Consider the following 26,088-nt stretch of genomic DNA (forward strand, 5'->3'; position numbering starts at 1 on the left):
TCATTGAAGTTATTGTTGTGAAGTCCGATATATGCTTCTGGACTCCGCTTGAACTTAGTATCCCTTGACCCCAAGGATCTGTTTCTTGCATTGACGAGAAGAACGACTCGCTACAAAGTGTGTTGGGTGCACGTACGCAGTACGTCCCGGAATTCGCAAGGGCATATAAGTACAGTTTGCCTTCTTGACTTGTTCGTAATCCTTCATACAGGATATGAGACATGCCCTTTATGTAGTTTCCGTACGGCGGAAAAGCTCCAAAATTGACGTCTTTGTTAAGCCATTCAATTAGTGCCAAACGTCTTTTGCATCTTTCGAAAGCCGGTATTCCTGGCATGTCATCGGCTTCAAATAAACCTTCCCGAATCAATTTACACAATTCTGCTTCTTTTATAAATCCGCCTTTAGTCATCTCTTCTTCTACTGCAATGCTGACCATTGTTTTGGCCAGTAGTTCTTTCATCTGGTCAAGTATCTTCCCATCAGTAACTTCAATAACGGATGGATGCAACACGTCAGGTTTAGTCTTAGAAACTTATGCCCATGCGTCTACTGAAATACCCGATATCTTGTCTAAGCATAAAGCTTTCCTGAGGTTTGTACCTAAATGAGTTTTGTCATACGCATAAATTCTAAAATCATCCATATTTGAATCAAATTCCGGAAGATAGTACGGTTCAAAATACACATCGTCGTTCTCCTGTGGCCCACAAACCTTAATTCGGTTGGCAACTTTCCCATTTGATTTCCAATTTGTTAGTTTTTCAGGCCATATGTACGTAGCATAAGCTATGTTTAGAGCTTGTTTAGGATAATTTGGTTTCCTTATAACCGACATTGCTATTGTTTTTAAGGCTTTGGGGTGCTTCATTGTCTGTGTCCGTTTCGGTCTTGTGATCTTGTTTTCCTCTTCCATATCTGAGCCTAGAAGATTTCTTAGCTGAGTGAGTAAATAACATTTCGTAACATTTTTTATTTTCAGTTCATTTTCCGTTCCTATTAGTTTTAAGTTTAAATATTTTGAAACATCTAATAACTCATTTTTCAGTAATTGACTTGGATTAGTCATGAGCATATCGACCATTTGTTCTGGCGTTTTGTTCACCCATTTCATATGATTGTTTTGTTTCAACAAGTAGCATATTTCTTTCCCATCATTAAGAGTTAATACATAGCATTGACTCTTATTTTGCATTTCACGTAACGTTTCCTCAAATTCGTATGGTATTGTATCATCACAGTCGGGAATATTGTGAGCGTTTGTATTTGACATCGTGTGATCTGCAAGGTCATTAAACGGTTCTATAGTATGGTCATTGTTCGACTGTTGCTTGTCACAGTGATCCTCGTTTTGAGTAGAAACAAACGAGCATCTGCTACGTTTAACATTTGTTTTCATGTAATCCCTCGGCGTCTTAAGCTTGAACCCGTTGTCTATGCTTTCTATAAATGAACGACCGTTGTCATCAGTGTAGATTCTGTGTGCTATGTTGACACTTGAAATTAACTTAAGTATTTCGTTTTTCTTGAGTTTGCAAACCTCTGTCCAAACTTGTTTACTAAGCTGATGTGTTGTAAGTGGTTGTCCGTTTTTTTCCTTGAACCATCAGTTGCACAAATTCGCCATCTGAAGACACAACAGGTACGTGTAATCCTCTTTGAATGCATGCATGAATGCAATGTTCGATCAACTTTCTGGCAATGTCCATAGGCAAACTATATCCTCTATAACAGTACATAACTGGAACTGCATGTGGTAGCTCTGGCTTCCACAGTCTGTCGAGGTCGGCAAGTAAATACACAAGCACTTGTGATGCATACATTCTTTGTAAGTTGTATACGTCATTTAATGTTTGTAAACATTTGTGCAACGACGTTATTAACTCTTTGTATGAAAATGACTTGGAATCGTTCATTTTTAATTGTTCGGAATAGGAGTTTTCAACATTTGTTCCAAAGAGAGACGGAAACTCTCCTAAATACTCGCAGTTCTTAGCATGTGTCTTTATATGTTCCTTGAGCACTTTTGTTTCTATTGGTATTCGTGTTGGGCGCTTTGGTACATCAGCTGTGTATATATCTCGTGCAATTTTTTCAATGGAAGAACAAATTTGTTCATTGAAAGGAACCTTGAATACTGTTGTACTTTCTGAAGTCCAGCACATATATATAGTACCATTGGTAGAACCTGTAACTTTTGCCTCTAAAACTGTCTGAGGGATGTATCTCGCAGGTACACTGTAATGCTGAAGACACCGCATTACAATTTCATTCAGTGGCGCTTTACCTTCAAAAGCATACTCTACATTCAATCCCGTATTATCACGAAGACTGCCATCCGGAGACACCATCATTTTATTTTCAATGTAGTATCCTTCTTCACAATAGATACTGTTCGGGAATAAGAACGGCATTACAATACCTGCGAGTGTTGCGATTTCGTGAGTCTCTGATGCAATTCCGTGATTCATCGCTTTCATTTGTGCTTCTGTCGAATTGTCGGAGTGCACACCACTTATAATGCCATCAAAGTGTGACTGACATCGTTTAAGTCCGTCTAAACCAATAGCCGAATACACTGTGCTTCCAGTGATTTTCATTTCATGTCTGTCCTTATACCATCTTTCCGTCCTCTGTTTTACTTGCTCTGTTGGCAGATTGTCAGCTTGCTCAATTTTTAACATCTTTACATTGTCAAGGTTATTAACATTCACACTTTCACCCCTATGTCTCGGAAATAACTTTAAACAACCATTGATGTACGCTCCTGTCTTGCATATAACAAATTGAACGTCTAGCAGACTAGCCACACAGTTATCTATTAAATACAGCGTTGTTTTACAGGAATCAATCGCATACTCAAACGTTTTAGCCAGAGAAGAATTCTTGTGAATTTTTTCCTTATACTTGTGCAATGCCATTTCCTTGTTTTTCTTAAGCTGCCTTAAAGCCATAAGGTGCTTGGAGACAACTTTAAAGCATTTCATTATTTCCTGAAAAAGGTCACTAGTTACCTTATCATTAATTGATTTGCCACATTCCATCAGTGCTTCAATTTCTTTAGAATTTTGCAGCATTGTCGAAACTATGGCAATATCAGAATCGAATTTCAGCTTTTTTTCAGACAATGGCTCTTTTTCAAACCCCAACAAATCAGCATCTGCGCCGCGCTTAATTTTCTTTCCGTCAAACATCAAAACATATGATATTGTTTCTTTAGAATTTTTCGCTACTAGATCTAGCATGTGATCAATTAAGCCGGTGTTCACGTCGCAATTTAATTCAAAGCCAAGTGGATTAAACTGTGATAACACACTATTACTTGGACATGCAAAGTTTATTTTTGACGAACTCGGATGCAGTTGAGAATGACCTTGTAAAATACTTGTTTCGTGTTTTGGACCAGCCATAAAACGCAAAAAACGTCCCCCAAACAAGCGCTTTCCCAGCCAGAAAAACTTCATAGTTGTGTCATTATAGCGCATGGTTCTTACGTCTTCACAGTCAAACCATTTAACAACATCTAAAAACAATTGAAATGCAACATTGTCTAACGGAAATCGTCTACTTGATACTAAATTTAAAAACGAAACAATTTCCCCATCGACACTTTGCTCACGGAGGATCTTCATAGCGTCGATAAATAATGTGTACGTATTGTCATCTGCCGTGAATTCCTCACACGTAATATCCCTTTCAATGACCGATATGCTACCCGTTTCAGAGGCTACATCACCTTCCGCGAAAGACGTCATTAAACGCGAGTTTCCGAAGCCGTTTTCTGAGTATAGGTACGTCTCGTCTAATGAAGAATTAGTATTTTCTCTTCCAAAACTGTCATTTCTTTCTGACATAAAATCTAATTTTCTCGATTGCTTTACCTTTGGAAAAAATGGGGAACCACCTTGTTGTTTGATTGGTGACATCAATCTTGCTCTTTTATATAGCGGAGAGTTGAAAATGGTAAAACTTCTGTTATGTGGTGTCTTACATGGAGTACTCGTGAAAACGCGTTTCATACCCGGGTTTCTTTCAGATGTTCTTTGTTGAAATTCAGGCTTCTTTCTCTTTTTACAAAGACTGTATCTTTTCCGTGAAGCTAGGACCAAGCCTTTCCGTTTCCTGCCCTTAAAAACTCCCATCTGTAAAAAGAGGTAAATATTAAGGCAGTGGCTAGTCGTACGGCCCCGTACGGATAGAAAAGAGGCTAGCCGTACGGCTCTGTACGTATAGCCTTTCCCATGGAGATTGTCTAACCGTACGGCTTGTAAAGATTAGAATTATCATTCAGTGCTTTTAATCAGTAATAATTATTTTAAGCTCATACAAATTTAAAAATTCTTCATCTTTTACGGCACGGAGCGTATATTGACAGGAGTTGAATCGAGTAATTGGCCCTTACTGTAGTAAATACTATTTTATGCAAAAAGTAATCATCCGATTTATTGGTTTATACGTTATCTTGTTGCTTATTAATTCCTCTTTCAAAAATATAACTTTATTATATTTCCGTTGTTATTTATGGATTTATAGCGCGTTAAACACAAAAAATAAACATTTTATGTTTTACCCCCGCGCGTTTAACCGTATCGTAACTTAGTCACGTGACCGGTAGTTATCGATTAGCGAACATCGAGGCGCCGAGGTTATTCATTTTGATGTACCCACTAAAGTCTTTTTTTTAATTATACTTTCCTTTCTCGGCCGATTTTGACAAATTATAAATCATTAGAAAGCCTAGGTTTCGTAGTTTTCAGATATATAAATATATATGAAGTTTTTCTTCTGATTTGGGCAGCCCGGCGAGTTATAACTTTAACTTTTGCAAATACCATACCGTTTAATTTATACCGATTTGTAGCGTTTATATTTGGAGTTCAGTTTTTAAAACTACATCTTGCTTATGAGAATAAAATTCTGTATACGATAGAAAAAAGGGTTTAACAATGAAAGTAACTAAGGAATGAAGGCGTACGAAAGAAGCGCGCGATCCTAACGCTCCGAAAATTTGGAGGTTTAGAATCTTTGTTGACATGTTCGTACTTTATACCGATTTGTAGCATTTATATTTGGAGTTCAGTTTAAGGCTAGACATTCGGAATCTGCACGTAGATCAATAATTAATCAATATATTTATGTGTCATAACAGCCGTACGGCTAGACAATCTCCATAGGAAAGGCTATACGTACAGAGCCGTACGGCTAGCCTCATGTCTAGCCGTACGGCTAGCCTCTTGTCTAGCCGTACGGGGCCGTACGACTACCCACTGCCAAATATTAATCACCAGTGACATACTAAATGAGATATAGAACATACTAACTTAGCGTAATATACTTATGCAGCTTGAACATATGCAACGAGCACTGGTAAGTAGTTAAGTTTTTATTATTGACCAAATACACGTTTCTTTATTTATACCATTCATAAAAATAGAAATAATAAAATAACATAAGTGAATGAAAAACATTAATTAGAACACGAACATACTCATTAAAATTCACCTGATAGTTGTTTTTTATTTAACGAACATTTTTTTTCAGTCCTATAATAATAATACGCAGAAACTGTTACATGAAATAGGTCACTTTAAAATTGCTGAAAATGTGCATTGGCGCCACCTCCTGTCCTGAGCGCCACCTCCTATGCATTGGCTCCATCTCTTTTTGAAAATGTCATAATTATCAAAAAGATCGGCCAGAAGCCAGTGCATTTGTGTATGCAACAACTTGTACGTCTTCGAAGCAATTGTTTGATGCCATTATAGATTTATTTGGATAGACATTTGATCGTCAAACAGGCAAAATACATCGATTTATTTTTAGAACTTCACCATGCAACAACTTATAAAGGTCCTCACGTTTCCAAATGGGCTGTGATTGTATGTGTCTGTACATTTGTAGATGAATAAATCTACGCTGAATCGCACTACATTGCCCGAATTTTAAAATAATGAGAAATATGTCGAAAAAAACATAAAAAACCTACTCACCTTGTACAATTATCCGTACTGTTTCATAACATCCGCTCATTAGCGCCACCTCGGAAGTAGCATTGGCTCATTTATTAATGCATCGCAAAAAAGAGGTGGCGCGCGTGATTAACGGCCGTGAATAGGGCTACACCAATATTCAATACACCAAGGTTAGCTTTATACCAGGCTATCTGTTGAAAATATATCATGCACGTAAGGCTATTATTGCATTCAATTTTTATGTCCAAAGTAATGAGTCTTATTTATGACAGAACACAAGTAATTTTCATTGATTTTGGGTTAACTCTCGATTTTCATTTTTTGGTAATTTCAAAATTGGGAAGGTTAGTGTCATTTGGCTTAGTCAGTACTGTCAGAAGTCAGATAATTAAAAAAAAATGACTTCATTCCTTGCAAGTGTCTTTATTATTAAGGTGTCATTTATCATAATATTAATTGTTTTTGTGCAAAAATTGAAAACTGTTTTATTTTAATTTCTGCAGTTAAATGGTGTTTGTTATTCTCCAGTATTATTGATAGTCAGATATTTGCTTAACAGTCCTTTCCCACTCAGAAGCAAAGTGAAAATGAGTTTGTGCAAACAGCATGCGAGTAACTCACAGTCTGTTCAGGTTTTATACTGTTTGCTGCTCATCAGTATCTAAGGGTTGGAAATTAAACCAATAAAACTTGAATCTAGTAAGATAGGTCTTTACATAAATGTAAATTGTTGAGGGACTACATGTCAACATGTCAAAAAATGTATAGAAGTGGTAAAGGGTTCAAATGTCATCCCATATTAGCTTGTGCAGGGACCGCTTTTCCCACATGTATTAAACCCCTTTTTCCAAGGTCAAGATTCATATGATATGTGCTCTTTGAAAAGGGGGGTTAATACATGTGCAAAAAGTGTCGTCCCAGGTTAGCCTCTGCATTCTGCACTGGCTAATCAGGGTTGACAAATTCCAGTTGTATGAAATTTTTTGTCTTTTCTTAGCAAAAATCCAGTTTAGGCGGAAAGTGTCGTCCCTGATTAGCCTGTGCAGACTGCACAGGCTAATCTGGGACAACACTTTATGCACATGCATTTAACCCCCTTTTCACAGAGAACGACTCATATGTAAAATAGCATTCATGAGCATTCAAACACACATGTACATATGGTGTCAAGTGATGTTTACATTTTCCACATGGGAGCTTACAAGCTGTGTCTATATATAGTGTCACACTACCTGTTGAATGTTGGACATATAAACATGGCTGCCTCACTAGGTCAAATCTAGTTAGACAGGTAAATATAATTAGTTTTCTGTCTTTCAATTGTTCTTGAAAGGTATGGTGTTGCTAAAAGGTTGTTTTATAAGTTTAAATGAAGCTCTTGGTTTAAAAAAAATATTGCTTTATGTTACTGTATCTGGTTAGTTTAGATCTATACGTGTATGTTAAGTGCTGATGATACATACAGTTTGTGTGATAATTTGACTACAGTTTGAGATATGAGGATCTTCATTTTGATTCATGCATGTACATACCTGGATTTTTTATAGAGTATTTAGCATACTACAACCTATACAAAAGAAGGCTTCGATTATGATTAGCCCCTTAACTCAAACACCCAAAAAGTGTGTTACATACTGGATTTTTCATCAAAAACAAGCTAAAGAAATAGAAAACTGATTCAGAAAATAAAATCCATTAAATTATCAGCAAATAAACCTGTAACAGCATGTTTCAGCAGACACATTTTGTAAAGAACGGATGTCTTACTAATAAGAGGTTTAACATGGAATGATACCCTTATGACTAAACACCAACCTGTAAAAAGCTGGTCATACCGCTATTCAATTTTTTTCTTAAAATACTAATAAAATCGATTTTTCAACAAAAACTGGCTAATGTAATGTAAACTTAACATACATCTCATTAAATTATTTCCCAGGGTATTTGTAACAGCAGAAAAATAATTTAAAATTAATTTTGATATTTGTAAAAAAAATAATTCTCAAACAACATTTTACTAATATGATCTGGTGCTATACATAAAAGAGTGTTTATATATGGATACAATGTAATGATTACTAGTAGAAACTTCTATGGGTACTTGTCTTAACCCTTTCCCCCATTAGAAGCAAAGTGAAAATGGCTATGTGCAAACAGCATACTGTAAAATCAGAACAGCCTGTGAGTAACTAACAGTCTGTTCAGGTTTTATGCTGTTTGCTGCTCAACAGTAACTAAGGGTTGGACATGAAGCCTTTACAATTTGAGTCTAGTTAGAAAGGACTTTAATTTAATTAAACTTTAAGAAGGACAACAAATGCGTCAGAATACATATGTAAGTGGTAAAGGGTTATAAGGGAACGCTATTCAAAAAATCGTTTAATGCCCTTTCTAGGTATAATTATTTGTACTAGGTAATTCTCACAGACAGAGCTTTGTCACACCCCTGTCTTAGTTGGGTTAATGATTTAACAATAATGGTTACATGTCTTAAATTTCTGAGTTAAATATCTCTTCTGATTATGCATCTAGCGCTTTGCAACTAGTTTTGAATCAAAGCGCTGAAGGCACTGAAGTTGTTCCCTGCTGTTGTCCTTGATTAACTTGTGCGCATTACACAGACTATTCAGTGTGCACATGCTAATCTTATTTGACATGCATTAAGCCCCGTTTTCCCTGAAAGCAGCCAATATGTACAGATTTCAATCAATACCACTAGACTGGCCAATGTCGTCTTACAAGCTGGTAAATACACTCACTGCAGTAGTAGATGCAGACGCTCCTAAGCATTCGTCGTCTTCAGTGCAGACAGGCAGCGGTAATAGTTCCTAGCATAGTGAGTTACGGTTCTTAGCGTAGCTAAGGCTTCTAAGCATATACTGATTTGCAAAACATGCTCTGTAATTTAGTCTGAGCTAACGCTCACAACTAAAAATAAATGGGCTTAAGCTAAACTAGTTACAAACATATACAATGAGATACACTCTAAACGAGGTGTTGGCTGATTATGCATAGTCCATAGGTGAGAATACTACTACTGAGAGAAAAGTGTATTGAAACTGCAAGATTGTGTTCAAATTATGTCAAAATGTTTGTGTTACACTATAATAATAGTGCATGTATGTAAGCATGAATCTTGTTTTACAGTTGTTGCCCAAAGGGGTTTTCCTTCTATTTAAATAATGCTGTAAACAGATTTCCCTCACCAAACAAAAGTTTGTGTGTGTGTGTGCGTTTTGCTTAGAAAGAAGTGTCTAATAACTAAATAACTATTGTATCTCAACTTTATTACATAAACATCTCATAAAGTATATGAATATGATTTAAATGATTATGTTCTCCTTTCAAAATAAGTGGACTTTTAGTGCAAATTGTATTTATTGTTATGCCCCCGGATCAATTAATCGAGGGTATATTGTTGTTGATCTGTCTGTCTGTCTGTCTGTCCGTCCGTCTGTCTGTCTGTCTGTCTCAAAACATTAACCTTGGTTTAAGTTTTGCGATAACTTATGCAATCTTGAAGATAGCATCTTGATATTTGGCATGCATGTGTATCTCATGGAGCTGCACATTTTGAGTGGTGAAAGGTCAAGGTCATCCTTCAAGGTCAAAGGTCAAATATATGGCTTTAAAGCAGCGCAGTAGGGAGCATTGTGTTTCACAAACACAGCTCTTGTTTTAAATGTCAATATTTGTTGTTAAAACCCAGTTTGTCCATTTTCTCAATAACACATTCCCAATGGTCCATTATTTGAAAACTGTATTATAATGAACATTGTTACCTGATGATACAAAGTTCTAACATAAAACTCTGTACTGCAGGTACGCCTTGAAATTATTTCTGAGTAAGGCCAGTTTATTTTCCCATCAGTTCAGACAAATTCTGACAGGTGGGTAATTTAGATGCAAGGATAAATACACTCTTATATCATCATAGACTTTGTACATTACCAATTTGAACATGCAAATGGTTAGTGACAAGTGTCAAACAGCTGTCTGGTTTGAAAGCAATTATTCTTTTACTACTAAGATATGTATTTTTACGCATTTGTAGTCCCTTTGAAAGTTATATTCAATTAAAGACCTTTCTTACTATATTCAAGTTTTAAAAGCTTCATTTCCAACCCTAAGATACTGATGAGCAGCAAACAGCATAAAACCTGAACAGACTGCGAGTTACTTGCAGGTTGTTCTGGTTTTATGCTTTTTGCACACAGCCATGTTCACTTTACTTCTGAAAGGAAAAGGGTGAACTTCAAGATTTAGCTGTTGAGATATCCACTCCCTCTCTTGACTTATGATAACAACCCCCTATCCCCCCCCACCCCCACCATGCCTGGCAGCATAGTTAAAAAACTAAGAACAACGAGAGCGCCGATGGCGCTGAAAGCATAGTTGCAAGATACAGGGAAGTTGCTGCTGAAGTAAATGTTTAGGTCAAAATATACTAAATAGTTTTCTTATATGTTTCGATGTAAAAGCGACAACTTTGATCGAAAATAAATACAACATTTTGCACATAGAGACCCCCATAACCATACCTTTTCTTGACGGGCATTCTTAGCTGAATCGATTTAAGCAATAAAAAAGATATGTCATGTTCAAACCAAAAAAGAATTCGACTCAAATCAAAATCGACTGTTTTTGCGCCTTTTTTTCGGCCGTTTTCTAGTGGATTGTAACCTTTTGCAGTGCCATTTTTATACGCCCGTATAAAATACGGGACGTATTATGTGAAACCCCTTGGCGGCGGGCGGGCGGGCGGGCGGCGGGCGGCGGGCGGAAGGCATCACTTTGTCCGGACTCTAATTCAAATTGTATTCATCCGATCTTCACCAAACTTGGTCAGCAGTTGCATCTAGTTGATATCTAGGCCAAGTTCGAATATGGGTCATGCCGGGTCAAAAACTAGGTCATAGGGTCAATAAGTGCATTTTCAAAGGGGCCACTTTGTCCGGACTCTATTTCAAATTGTATTCATCCGATCTTCACCAAACTTGGTCAGCAGTTGTATCTAGTTGATATCTAGGCCAAGTTCGAATATGGGTCATGCCGGGTCAAAAACTAGGTCATAGGGTCAATAAGTGCATTTTCAAAGGGGCCACTTTGTCCGGACTCTATTTCAAATTGTATTCATCCGATCTTCACCAAACTTGGTCAGCAGTTGCATCTAGTTGATATATAGGCCAAGTTCGAATATGGGTCATGCCGGGTCAAAAACTAGGTCATAGGGTCAATTAGTGCATTTTCAACGGCGCCACTTTGTCCGGACTCTAATTCAAATTGTATTCATCCGATCTTCACCAAATTTGGTCAGAAGTTGTGTCTAGATGATATGTAGGTCAAGTTCAAATATGGGTCATGCCGGGTCAAAAACTAGGTCACGAGGTTACTTAGTGCATTTCAAGCATTTAGCATGGTGTCCGCTCTCTAATTGAAGTAGTTTTCATCTGATCTTCACCTAATTTGGTCAGAAGTTGTGTCTAGATGATATGTAGGTCAAGTTCGAACATGGGTCATGCCGGGTCAAAAACGAGGTCACATAGTGCATTTCAAGCATTAAGCATGTTGTCCGCTCTTTAATTGAAGTAGTTTTCATCTGATCTTCACCAAATTTAGTCAGATGTTACATCTAAGTGATATCTAGGTCAAGTTCAAATATGGGTCATGCCGGGTCAATAACTAGGTCTTGAGGACACTTTCAAGCATTGAGCATGGTGTCCAAAACCTTCGAACGGGCGTATCTTGTGACAGTTTGGCACTCTTGTTTACTTTAATCTCCAACTTTATCCTATTTCAGGGATTTAGTAGTAAACACCTATGCTTACCCTATCAATATCTACAAACGATAAAACCAGAACAACAGTCTAAAGTGTAAACATGCCTTCGAGGAAAATATGATGATTTGTTTAGAGAGTACAGCCCTTCATGACTCGATTATTTAGTATATTGTGACCTTAACGATTGCTTACATCACGAGTTGCCCCCCTTGTTACCAAAATGTTCTATTTTTAGAAACGGGAATTCCAAATAGTGACGAATGTGAATGGTTACAAAATGACATAACAATGAAAATAAATATGTAGAATTATATTATTTCACGCATACCATTATGCAACCATCCGTTTTCTTTTCCGACTTGATACATTTACAGCTTTCCATTTAATATTTTACAGACACAACACTCGTTCAGATTTCGCGCGAATCCATTAAATCTAATGCCACATTTAAACCGTTAGCTCTACTCGTAACGTTAATTTCTGGCTCAAAGTAAATCATTTCAACTTCAATTAACACATCTCTATTACTTTCAAACTCTACTTCATCAAATCCATAGAAAGGCAGGTCAGAATCCATGTCATAAATCAGAAAACATTCATTGTACTCCGCCATTTTTTACACATTTTCAAAGAATAAAAGTGCTTTATGCCCCACTTCCTGCTGAGAATATGTTTTAATTTCTATTTATAATTAACCGATGAAATGTTACATATCCTTAAACCAGGGCCTTATGAATTCAGTTATGTAAACATTTGACCTCTCACAGAACAGTAAACAAAGGAAATAGAAATTAGGTGTGAGGTCACTATCAACAAGAACAGAATTGTTTTACGAACGAAATTTGTTTTAATTTCTCAGAAGGTTTTTTCATGTAAAACGGTCTTAGAAAAATTCACTAAAAACGGTGTCAGCAATATTCTTGGAAGAAAACGTTAGAAAAACGTTTCAAAAAAAAATTGTAAGAATTACCATATACTAAATTTAATAGATATTTCGTCTGATTTTTGATCAGGTAAGGCTTTATAATGGTCAACCGATCGATGTGGGTTTTCGAAATGTCGTATATACCTTAAGCATAGGTGCGTTGCACCTATGCTAAAAACATCTACATAAAGCAAAATCAATCAAGCAACAAAGTCCAGAATAGCTCTGAAACTCTTAGTTGAGGACCTCTGATCAAGTCTGGTTGGTCTACCATTGCTGAGTGTAACAGACTGTCTGATCAAGTCTGGTTGGTGTACCATTGCTGAGTGTAACAAACTGTTAATGTTGCTTTCTTATTGTTGTTTTCAGACAAAAACAAGTTGAGGAGACACCTCCATCCACAGAAATTCAGGTAAAACATTGAGATCTACAAGAATGCTTTGTTCACTGATGTATACATTTGACAGTGTTTTTTTTCATTCAAAATCGGATCCGGTAACCGGACTCATTCCCAATGAAAAAAGTATATATTTTTCCCAAATGGAAGCTAAAAATTCCCAATGGAAGATTTCCCCCCCAAAATTTTTTTTTAGATCTCCCATCCATATAAGATCAACCTTAGTAAATATAATACTGAGCACACTTGTATCCTCAATTTTGAAGCATTTGTTACAAAACAACAACAACACTTATTTCCCAATTTTAGTCGAAATGCCACGAATTTTCCCAATCTAAAGGGACCCGGCCCCATTCCCAATATGGTGAAAAAAACACTGTTTGAATATAGCATCAAGCAAAGATATGTATATGTTTCGAGCGTTTGAAATATGAATTACTGTTAAATCAGAAAATTATAAATACGACTTATCTATTTTGCAGTTTAGAACATAAACAATAAAAGAGGAATTTGTTATGTTATGTCTGCTATAGAAACAATTTACATGTTGTTTTAGATGGTTAACAACTGTATTTCATAAATGTATTTATGTACTATTCCTTTAAGTTCTGCCATAAAGTAAAAATGTCTATATGCAACCAGAATTAAACCAGAATAGCCTGACAGTAACACTTACTTTTATGGATTTTGTTTGTTTGAAGAAAGTCTCTGCTAACAAAAAATCCAGTTTAGCTCTAACAAACCTTATTTCAGGCAGGGAATGATGGTGACATTGACAGCGACTCCGACAGTATCTACGAGCCCATAGACGACGAGTGTGACAAAGTAAGTGAGTCTGACAGTCTAGAACTGCCCCCTGAGGTGCCAAGTCTACCACCATCCAGAAACGAGTCTACAGGAAATAAGAAAAAGAAAAAGGAACCCAAAGGTGAAAAAGAGGACAAAGTAAAGAAAGGATTTAGAGGAAAGTTAAAACAGTTTTACAAAGGAAGGAGCAAGGAATCTGACCCAACATTAGTGACTTCTAGTAGTCTGTCAAATGGAAGTAATGGTGTTCTGAGTAAATTAAAAAAATTGAACAAATCAAAGGCCTCTAATTCTGCGCCAAATTTAGAAGAACTCGCGAAGTCTTCTTATTCTGCGCCAAATTTAGAAGAATTCTTTGAAAATAATCCTGTGTGTGATAGTGAAGGCACAGACACAGAAGGAGACGTTGGGGAGGAGATGTCCAAACGAATGACAAAGTCGGAGGATGAGGGTGGGACGGAGGGTTCAACTCTTGCCCCACCCCCACTCCCCCCTCGACGCCCCTCAAGCAGCATAGATCTGAAAGGAGACAATGAGTATGAAGCACCCAAACGACACTCGCAGGAAATAAATAGCGGCCACAGTTCATCAAGCCTGGACAACAAGGGAGGGCGGACGTCACCCTTGCCCCTCCCGCCCAGAAATAGAATATCAAACAAGCTGGACTTGAATGTGGTGGTGCCTGTGAAACCCGGGGGAGATGCGAGGTGAGTCGGTACTGGGGGCTTTTTGTCAGGGGCTGAGTTAGAATCTTAGTAACCTATGTCCCACTTTTATTTCAGTACTTTTAGAAAACCCTACCTAATGTGTTGATGGCTGGAAACATACATGTTCCAACTCTACCTCTTACCCAATAATCCCGTATAATTACCATTTCTATTTTCAAAACCAAAATATGGCTAATATTGACGACGAATGTGTTAAAGAATTTCATAAACACAAACATCTGCCATTAAACACCAGTGAATATACAAAGTGAATTGTGGGATAGGGGAATTCCCATTAAACATACCTGAATCACATGACAAGATGTGCAAGCATGGAGCACCACCAACAACGACTAAATTTTTAACATGTACTTTTATGAGAAAATGTTGCGAGCGTGAAAGTGAATTTCTAAGAATAAAAAAAATGTCTTTCTGTAAATTGTACCGAGTACACTACATTTCCGGATCGAGATATTACCTATCATTTTACATTTTTTTTATGTTCCCCCAGTCTATACTGGGGGACATATTGTTTTTGCCCTGTCTGTTTGTTGGTTTGCTTGCGTCAAACTTTAACATTTGCCATAACTTTTGCAATATTGAAGATAGGAACTTCATATTTGGCATTTATGTGTATCTCATGGAGCTGTACATTTTGAGTGGTGAAAGGTCAAGGTCATCCTTCAAGGTCAAAGGTCAAATATATTGGGGACATAGAGTTTCACAAATCCATCTTGTTAATCCCACGCTTTTTGAAAAGCGTGGGGATATTGTGGTTATCTCCGCCGTCTGTCTGTCCGTCCTGGCCACTATCTCCTCCTACACAATAAGCACTAGAACCTTGAAACTTAAACACATGGTAGCTATGAGCATATGTGCGACCCTGCACTATTTGGAATTTTGATCTGACCCCTGGCTCAAAAGTTATGGGGGTTGGGTCGGGGTCAGAACAGAGATTTTGACTCATTTTTAAATGTTATTTTACTTTTACTTCTTCATTTCTGCACTGATTTACTTCAAATTGATACTGAACCTCTCTTATGACAATACGCTCAATCTCAACTATGCATGGCCCCATTACCAACCCTGGGGCGCCCCGCCCACATAGACCACACCAACCCCAAAATTTCCTTTTACTATAATTTCTTCATCTCTACACCGATTCACTTCAAATTTATACTGAAATTCTCTTATTGTCCCTCCCGCCCAGAAATAGAATATCAAACAAGCTGGACCTGAATGTGATGGTGCCTGTGAAACCCGGGGGAGATGCGAGGTGAGTCGGTACTGGGGGCTTTTTGTCAGGGGCTGAGTTAGAATCTTAGTAACCTATGTCCCACTTTTATTTCAGTACTTTTAGAAAACCCTACCTAATGTGTTGATGGCTGGAAACATACATGTTCCAACTCTATCTCTTACCCAATAATCCCGTATAATTACCATTTCTATTTTCAAAACCAAAATATGGCTAATATTGACGACGAATGTGTTAAAGAATTTCATAAACACAAACGTCTGCCATTAAACACCAGTGAATATACAAAGTGAATTGTGGGATAGGGGAATTCCCATTAAACATACCTGAATCACATGACAAGATGTGCAAGCATGGAGCACCACCAACAACGACTAAATTTTTAACATGTACTTTTATGAGAAAATGTTGCGAGCGTGAAAGTGAATTTCTAAGAATAAAAAAAATGTCTTTCTGTAAATTGTACCGAGTACACTACATTTCCGGATCGAGATATTACCTATCATTTTACATTTTTTTTATGTTCCCCCAGTCTATACTGGGGGACATATTGTTTTTGCCCTGTCTGTTTGTTGGTTTGCTTGCGTCAAACTTTAACATTTGCCATAACTTTTGCAATATTGAAGATAGGAACTTCATATTTGGCATTTATGTGTATCTCATGGAGCTGTACATTTTGAGTGGTGAAAGGTCAAGGTCATCCTTCAAGGTCAAAGGTCAAATATATTGGGGACATAGAGTTTCACAAATCCATCTTGTTAATCCCACGCTTTTTGAAAAGCGTGGGGATATTGTGGTTATCTCCGCCGTCTGTCTGTCCGTCCTGGCCACTATCTCCTCCTACACAATAAGCACTAGAACCTTGAAACTTAAACACATGGTAGCTATGAGCATATGTGCGACCCTGCACTATTTGGAATTTTGATCTGACCCCTGGCTCAAAAGTTATGGGGGTTGGGTCGGGGTCAGGACAGAGATTTTGACTCATTTTTAAATGTTATTTTACTTTTACTTCTTCATTTCTGCACCGATTTACTTCAAATTGATACTGAACCTCTCTTATGACAATACGCTCAATCTCAACTATGCATGGCCCCATTACCAACCCTGGGGCGCCCCGCCCACATAGACCACACCAACCCCAAAATTTCCTTTTACTATAATTTCTTCATCTCTACACCGATTCACTTCAAATTTATACTGAAATTCTCTTATGACAATACGGTCAATCTCAACTATGCATGACAATACGGTCAATCTCAACTATGCATGGCCCCAATACCAACCCTTAGGCGCCCCACCCACATAGGCCACACCCACCCAAAATTGCCTTTTACTATAACTTCTTCATTTCTACACGGATTCATTTCTAATTGATACTGAATTTCTCTTATGACAATACGGTCAATCTCAACTATGCATGGCCCCATTACCAACCCTGGGGCGCCCCGCCCAAATAGGCCATACCCACCCAAAATTGCCTTGCTATAATTTCTTCATTTCTACACCGATATACTTCTAATTGATACTGAACTATTCTTATGACAATACGGTTAATCTCAACTATACATAGCCCCATTTCCAACCCTGGGGCGCCCCGCCCACATAGGCCACACCCAAGGCTCGCGCTAGGGGGCGATGTGAGCAACTTAGTCGCTTTCTTACGCGGAACGTCGCCTAAAATTTAAGAAATTTCAGATAAAAAGCGACTTCCAATCTCCTTCTTATCAGAATTTGTTTACATCCGGTTTTCTCGATGTCAAGGTCTGACTCAATTTTCCAATACTCACTGTCGCAGCCCGGAGCGTGTCGCAATTGAGCGACAGGTAATTTGAAGTAAACCCCGCCCCGATTCTCCCAACCTCCGAACTTATCTAATTAGCGATCGATATTGGTCAAGTCATAATTCAAGTCACATGGTAGCTGGCCAATCAACATTGAGTTCGCTCACACATAATATTGGGTCATTCATGCGCAGACACTGTATACTTGGAAATACACAGTTGATATTGTCGTCTGCCAACACTTCATGTATAGCGGCCGATGGCAAACGTTGTATTTAAAGATAAACAAATAAAAAGGAGCCTAACAATAAAAAAATTATTTCTAAGTTGATCACTTTACATTTCTACCGACTATCAATCTGAATTTACAAAAGGATGATAATTAAATAACTAGATCTATGTCGATGATGTTACACCTTTCTGCTGATTATCGTTTGAAATTAAAAGGTGATAATTAAGTTGTTTTTTACCCACAAACTATGCTATTGTGAAGCAATATGTCAATTAAATTGTATATTAATTACGTATTTGCTAGGTTTACGATTTTCTTTTTTTTTGCTGTCAAACGATATGCACAATTTGTTTCATGTGCGTAACGCGTACAATTTTTCGGACTGTCGTTTTCGGATACATTATTTTTCGTCAATTAAGATTTAAGTTCTTTTAAGAAGAAATAGAATGAAGAATACAGATGGGGTGATGCGGACGGTGTGGTTTATCATATTTCGAAGTGTATTCAAATGAAATTTCAATTGGAAAGACTATAATAAAAAGTAAAAAATAATTATTAAGAAAGCATATGTTAAATGTCATATTTCAAACATAAATATTTATCTGGTCTGACAGTTTTATTCAGCTTATGTTATCTACTGCTTCATAAACATATTATCTTTGAAATACTTTAGTCTGTATAATATGATATTTACATCAAAATGGATTGAATATAGAGCTTTTAAAATTGTAGTTATTTATCTGTCGTGTCTATTATTACTTGGTTAATTAGAACTGCTGGAAAATTTAGGTACACAAAAGAAATATAGTTATGTGTACTACAATGGTATACTTCAATAATGTGATACACATATGTGTGTTGTAACGCCCCTACATGCAAACCCTAGTGTCCGAGTCTCTCCACTTCTCCCTAGAGTCTCCTCACTTCTCCCTAAATCAGTGTCCAGGGAGAAGTCACTTCTCCCTAAAATTTGAGGCCAGCGTGAGCCCTGACACCCACCCAAAATTGCCTTTTATTTAACTTCTTCATTTCTACACCGATTTACTTCTAATTGATACTGAACTTCTCTTATAACAATACGGTCAATCTCTACTATGCATGGCCCATTACCAACCCTGGGGCGCCCCTGGGTCAAACATGCGGCGTAGGGATACGCGGCGGCCTCTGCCGTGCCATTTCTAGTTATATTTGCAATATCTTTGCTGAGTTAAATCAGAATCATGTGTATCCTTAAATAAGGTACCAAGGTTAGTCATCACTGCAGAGGCCACATGTATGACTCAACTTAAAGAAACTTGGTCCGAATGTTTACCTAGATGATAAATGGGAAGAGAATGAATCTGGGTCACAAGGGGCCAAAAACTAAGTCATTAGGTCATATCTTTGAAAAACCTTGTAACCACACTAGAAGCCACATTTGTGACCCAATCTTAAAGAATGTTCTTCTTTTACAATATCCTTTTTCCAAGTGCGAATTTGTGGCATGTGTCCTTAAACTTGGTCACCTAATCAAATTTTAGAAACACTTTTATACTACTAAGTACCTGTCTCTCAATGCTTGCCTGGTACATTCTTTCGCTACAACTGCATTTCATTGCCAAGCTTTTTATCTGCATTAATTACATTTTTATTAAGCAATAATTATGTCTTTATGTCCTGCATAGTATCACAAGGAAGTCTTGAAAGTGTACAGACATTCATTCATACTTGAAACAGACCATTTGTTCATAATTAGGTTGGAATCATAAACATTGCAGGACCAAATGAAGTATTTGTATACAGTCAAACTGACCTAGTGGTCAACTGAAAACAGCGGTCAACTGCAGACAATGGTCATTTTGATTGCCCCCCCCCCCCCCCCCCTCCCCCCCCCCAACAAAAATCACTATATATTAAACTTTTAAATAACAATCAACTGTCCATAATGGCAAATGGCCAGTATATTTCACTCCAAAGTTGTTTTTTAATTGAGAAGAATTGTCCCCACGAGTTACTCATTTCCAGTTGCGAAAAGTAAGAACGCAAATAAACAGGTGCACTTAACAATAACAATGTGTATCAGTAGCAATTTTTGGCTGCTGTCATAACAACAAAGCATTAGGGTGTGACAAAGATCATTATTGCTGATAGGTGTTGAAAACAACACTAAGCTGGCAAGTGTTGTTATAAGAATGCATTAAAAGGAGTAGTGATGGTCTATTCAGGAAAATCGGACAATAAATTGCACTTTTTACAACAAACTAACTTACTTTTTACAAGAATCTTTGGAATCTTTTTTTTAATGAAAACGATACAGTTAAACCGTACTTTCTGTTAATGCTGTAAATGACAGCAAATCCCCTTTTTAGCTCACCTGAGCGATAGCTCGGGGTGAGCTATTGTGATCACTCACCGTCCGGCGTCCGGCCGTCCGTCCGTCTGTCTGTCTGTCTGTCTGTCTGTCTGTCTGTCTGTAAACAATTTGTAAACATCTTCTTCTACTAAACCATTGAGCCAATTTCAACTAAATTTCATTTGGAGCATCCCTAGGTCATGGGACAAAAGAATTGTTAAAAAAAATTTGATCACATAACCAAGATGGCCGCCATGACCATATATGGTAAAAACCTTAAAAAATCTTCTTGTCAGAAACCGCTCATCAGATTTTCAAAAAATTTCACAGGGATGACCTTTGAAGGCTCCCCTGAAAAAGTTGTTCAAAGAAATTTGATTCGTCAAAAAACATGGCTGCAGGAGCTCATTGAACTTTGCATGTTTATTCGTTTTTGCCTATTTTGTGAAAACTTTCAAAAATCTTCCACATTTTTTGTCCGATCCTTTCCAAATTTGCACAGTGTCTTTATATCAATGAGGACACGAACCCTACAAAAAAATGAGCATTATTGGTCCATGAAGTACAGAATTACCTCCCCTTGAATTGAGAAAATGGTGTTTATGCAATTAAGTCCAAATTTGTCATCCAATTCTTTCCAAACTTGTAAGGATTTAGCATGGTTCAAACAAGGGAAACAACTACGGTTTATGCATGTTCTTTTTATTACAGATTTGCCTCCCTTTAATTTATTCAAAATCTCATTTTACAGCAGAGATTCTAAATCTGACCTGTAAATGAGCCCCATATTTACTGCCAGTGCTAGCTTACCTTTTCCCATTTGATCATTCTTAAGTATTGGTCTTGTAATGCTGCTACTGCTTCTGCTACTGCTACTGCTACTACTACTACTACTACTACTACTACTACTACTACTACTACTACTACTACTACTACTACTACTACTTCTACTACTACTACTACTACTACTACTACTACTACTACTACTACTACTACGACGACTACTACTACTACTACTACACTACAACGACTACTACTACTACTACGACGACTACTACTACTACTACTACTACTACTACTACTACTTCTACTACTACTACTAGTACTACTACGACGAGGACTACTACGACCACCACCACCACCACCACCACCACCACCACCACCACCACCACCACCACCACCACCACCACCACCACCACATCTACTATTACTACTTCTACTACTACTGCCACTACTACTACTACTTTTACCACTACTACTACTACTACTACTACCACTACTACTACTACTACTACTACTACTACTACTACTACTACTACTACTACTACTACTACTACTACTACTACTACTTCTTCAACTACTACTACTACTTCTACTACTACTACTACTACTACTACTACTACTACTACAACTACTACTACTACTACTACTACTACTACTACTACTACTACTACACCACCACCACCACCACCACCACCACTATTCACAGTGACAAAAAACGTATTCACACAATGGCTGCTACTACAACTTATAGCCCATATAGGGGGGCAAGCATGTTTTACAAACAGACCTTGTTTCTATGGGATTTTAACCACAACTGTTCATGTTTATCTCCGACATATTTTTAGGTCACCTGTCATGAAGTGACACGGTGAGCTTATGTGATCGTGTGATGTCCGGCGTCTGTTGTGCGTGCCTGCGTGTGTCCGTGCGTCCGTCCGTCAACAATTTGTTTGTGTAGACAGTAGAGGTCACAGTTTGCATCCAATCTTGATGAAATTTGGTAAAAATGTTTATCTTGATGAAATCCGGTTTGGGATTGTATTTGGGTCATCTGGGGTCAAAAACAAGGTCACTAGGTCAAATAATAGAACAACCTTCTGTAGACAATAGTGGTCACAGTTTTCATCCAATCTTTATGAAATTTGGTCAGAATGTTTATCTTGATGAAATCTGGGTTGGGATTTTATTTGGGTCATCTGGGGTCAAAAACTAGGTCACTAGGTCAAATAATAGAAAAACCTTGTGTAGACATTAGAGATCACAGTTTTCATCCAACCTTTATGAAATTTGGTCAGAATTCTTGATGAAATCTGGGTGGGATTGTATTTGGGTCATCTGGGGTAAAAATCTAGGTCAAATAAATAGAAAAACCTTGTGTTGACAATAGAGGTCACAGTTTTCATCCAATATTTATGAACTGTGGTCAGAATGTTTATCTTGATGAAATCTGGATTGGGATTGTATTTGGGTCATCTAGAGTCAGGAACTAGGTCACTAGGTCAAATCATAGAAATACATTGTGTAGACAATAGAGGTCATAGTTTTCATCTGATTTTAATGAGTCAGGTGAGCGATTCAGGGCCATCATGGCCCTCTTGTTATACTTAATCTGGCATGATGTCAATGAAGTGGCAACCTTTATTTAAAAATATCTCCCCAAGAATGTTATACGAAATGTCGGATTCACTTAATTAATGAGATGCATAAGTTAACATCATTACTATTGTTTATACATGTAATGTCATAGATTAAGTTTACAAATAATTATAAAATTAAATGAATGTACAGTGACCCCACGTTTATCCAGACACGTCCGTTCCGGCAGAAATTTCCGGATTAATGAATCTTCTGTATTATCAAACCAGTGCCGTTTCAAGAGTACAATATTAACCTTATTACATAAACCATTTACATACTTATTTTGCATCAAGAATGATATTTTTTGTTACGCGGACATTGGTTTTGTTTAAAAAAAACAAATGTTGTTAAACAATGTTAATACAAAAATGCGTAACCGAATTTTAGTACATGTACACACATGACGTAAAGCTTTGTGAATGTTACAATCACACAGAAAAGCGTTGATAGCTTAGTATTGAATCAATATTTGGTTGCTGTATACACTTTCCATGTACACTATCCATGAGGACTGCGTGTATCTCGTGTGATACTGCCACAGTAAAAAGACTTTGCCACGGGTTACACGCAAGCTGTAAGCTGGTGACGTCACAGAGTTACAAATAAAGGGTGTTGAAGTCAAATGAAAATTAAAACATAAAACTGCCATTCTGTTTTAATATCTTTATTTATAACACGTCTCATACGACAGAATGTTGAAATTATTAAAATAGCGACAAGTAAAATTTGATGCGTTTTAAATGGATTGCTTAAATAATCCTAGCACAACTTTTCATGCATAACAAGTTCATTTCATGAAAAAGTCTGTCACTTTTGTTTGGTGACACTCCTTCATGGTTTGGTCATGAAGAACAGTAATCATTTTTCAAAGCTGGTCCAGTGAATGCTGGCTGTTTTGATTGTCGTTGTTTGTGAAGCGGGTACCCGTCTGCTCGAAGTATGAGATGACTGTAGAAAGTGCAGCCCAGGCTTCCTTAGTGGTGACGTCAGTGAAGGGGACATTGTCTGGGTATTCGGGGTTGTTGTCGTCATGGGTCGGCTCCACGGCTCATGTTTCGTCACTTAGCATGGATAGGATGTCCTTGTCTTGTAGCTGGTGCCCAGTCGGTTCATCTGCGTCTACCCCGACATAATCCTCAGCAGATAGTTCGCAACTCTCAGGTGGCAGCAGGCTAAGCAGACGTTGAAGCTGTAGCAGGGGCATGTCGTCATTGTCCTACTGCACATACGAAAATCAAACATCTAACCAAATGTGTCATTTAAAGGTCATTGTGTAATGCCGACATCAATTTAAGTTTAAAGTCGAAGTCGAATCATGTTTAGTCACGCCTATTAGCTATCTCAACTAAACACATTAATATTTCACACCTCGGTGATCGCGCTTTTGTTTAAACAACGGGTTGGCGATTAAGACTTAAACAACAATACTTCACGCCTCAGTGATTGCACTTTTGTTTATATGGCAGCTGGGCGATAAAACCCAAATGTTGGGAAGCATCCTGATTAACGAGACATTATAACAGCTAAATTCACAGATCTACGTCTGGATCCGAAAACGTGAGATAAATGGGGCAATATACTGCATAATAAATCCGTTCCCCCTGACTTTTGTCCGGATCGCAAGATTTTCGGACTATCGAGATCTAGATTAACCCGGGGTCACTGTATAAGATATAATTCTGTATTATTCCATTTAAATTATTTATGTTATTATGCCCCCCTTCGAAGAAGAGGGGGTATATTTCTTTGCACATGTCGGTCTGTCGGTCAGTCCGTCCACCAGGTGGTTTCCAGATGATAACTCAAGAACGCTTAGGTCTAGGATCATGAAACTTCATAGGTACATTGATCATGACTCGCAGATGACCCCTATTGATTTTGAGGTCACTAGGTCAAAGGTCAAGGTCACGGTGACTCGAAATAGTAAAATGGTTTCTGGATGATAACTCAAGAACGCTTAGGCCTAGGATCATGAAACTTAATAGGTAGATTGATCATGACTCGCAGATGACCCCTATTGATTTTCAGGTCACTAGATCAAAGGTCAAGGTCACAGTGACCTGAAATAGTAAAATGGTTTCCGGTTGATAACTCAAGAACGCTTTTGCCTAGGCTCATGAAACTTTGTAGGTAGATTGATAATGGCTGGCAGATGACCCCTATTGATATTCAGGTCACTAGGTCAAAGGTCAAGGTCACGGTGACCCGAAATAGTAAAATGGTTTCCGGATGATAAGTCATGAACACTTATGCCTAGGATCATGAAACTTCATAGGTACATTGACCATGACTCGCAGATGACCCCTATTGATTTTCAGGTCACTAGGTCAAAGGTCAAGGTCACGGTGACCCGAAATAGTAAAATGGTTTCCGGATGATAACTCAAGAACGCTTATGCCTAGGATCATGAAACTTGATAGGTAGATTTATCATGACTCGCAGTTGACCCCTATTGATTTTCAGGTCACTATATCAAAGGTCAAGGTCACGGTGACCTGAAATAGTAAAATGGTTTCCGGATGATAACTCAAGAACGCTTATGGCTACGATCATGAAACTTCATAGGTACATTGATCATGACTTGCAGATGACCCCTATTGATTTTAAGGTCACTAGGTCAATGGTCAAGTTCACGGTGACCCGAAATAGTAAAATGGTTTCAGGATGATAACTGAAGAACGCTTATTCCTAGGATCATGAAACTTGATAGGTAGATTGATCATGACTCGCAGATGACCCCTATTGATTTTCAGGTCACTAGGTCAAAGGTCAAGGTCACGGCGACCCGAAATAGAAAAATGGTTTCTGGATGATAACTCAAGAACGCTTATGGCTAGGATCATGAAACTTCATAGGTACATTGATCATGACTCGCAGATGACCCCTATTGATTTTCAGGTCACTAGGTCAAAGGTCAAGGTCACAGTGACAAAAAACATATTCACACAATGGCTGTCACTACAACGGAGAGCCCATATGGGGGGCATGCATGTTTTACAAACAGCCCTTGTTGAGCTTAGTTATTGTCAATGAGCCTTTGTTGTACACTGAGTGTGAACACCTGGGTGGGAAAACAACGTAGCAATACTATCAACTGACCAACCATCTAAAAAGTGGGATCCAAGAATAGTGGTCACCTGTTGACAACGGCCACTTAGTTCATTTCCCTTGACTGACCGCTGTTTGAAGTTTTGACTGTATATACATGTATGTTAGTAACATCAGACCATAGGCACCAATACTTTACCATTCATAGTCATAGGAATAATCTAATTAACTCATAGTAATAAAATAAATAATAGATGTTCATTTCACAAGGTTACATTCTTTGTTGCCATCGTTTGCTTGTGTTATTATGTTTACATACTTATCATTTCTTAAAAAAGCTGTCAAGAGCCTGTATGAAGTCAGTACCTAGATATTAATATTTGAACTTGCAAAGCTGTTAGGAGCTGTAATGAAGTCAGGAAGTAGAT

The 26,088-nt window shown here is 37.7% G+C and overlaps 1 protein-coding gene across 6 annotated transcripts in view; it reads left to right on the top strand.

Moving 5' to 3' along the window:
- Window positions 1–26,088, top strand: part of LOC127880625 (rho guanine nucleotide exchange factor 26-like) — a 112,798-nt gene that overhangs the window by 50,637 nt on the left and 36,073 nt on the right. For all 6 annotated transcript variants that reach the window (XM_052427937.1, XM_052427939.1, XM_052427938.1 and 3 more), the window contains 2 exons: window positions 13,047–13,089; window positions 13,828–14,588. In XM_052427937.1, the coding sequence (XP_052283897.1) occupies window positions 13,047–13,089; window positions 13,828–14,588 (804 nt within the window). The remainder of the gene's footprint in view (window positions 1–13,046; window positions 13,090–13,827; window positions 14,589–26,088) is intronic.

The sequence above is a fragment of the Dreissena polymorpha genome, chromosome 5 (assembly GCF_020536995.1).
Source record: "Dreissena polymorpha isolate Duluth1 chromosome 5, UMN_Dpol_1.0, whole genome shotgun sequence".
Lineage (NCBI taxonomy): Eukaryota > Metazoa > Mollusca > Bivalvia > Myida > Dreissenidae > Dreissena > Dreissena polymorpha.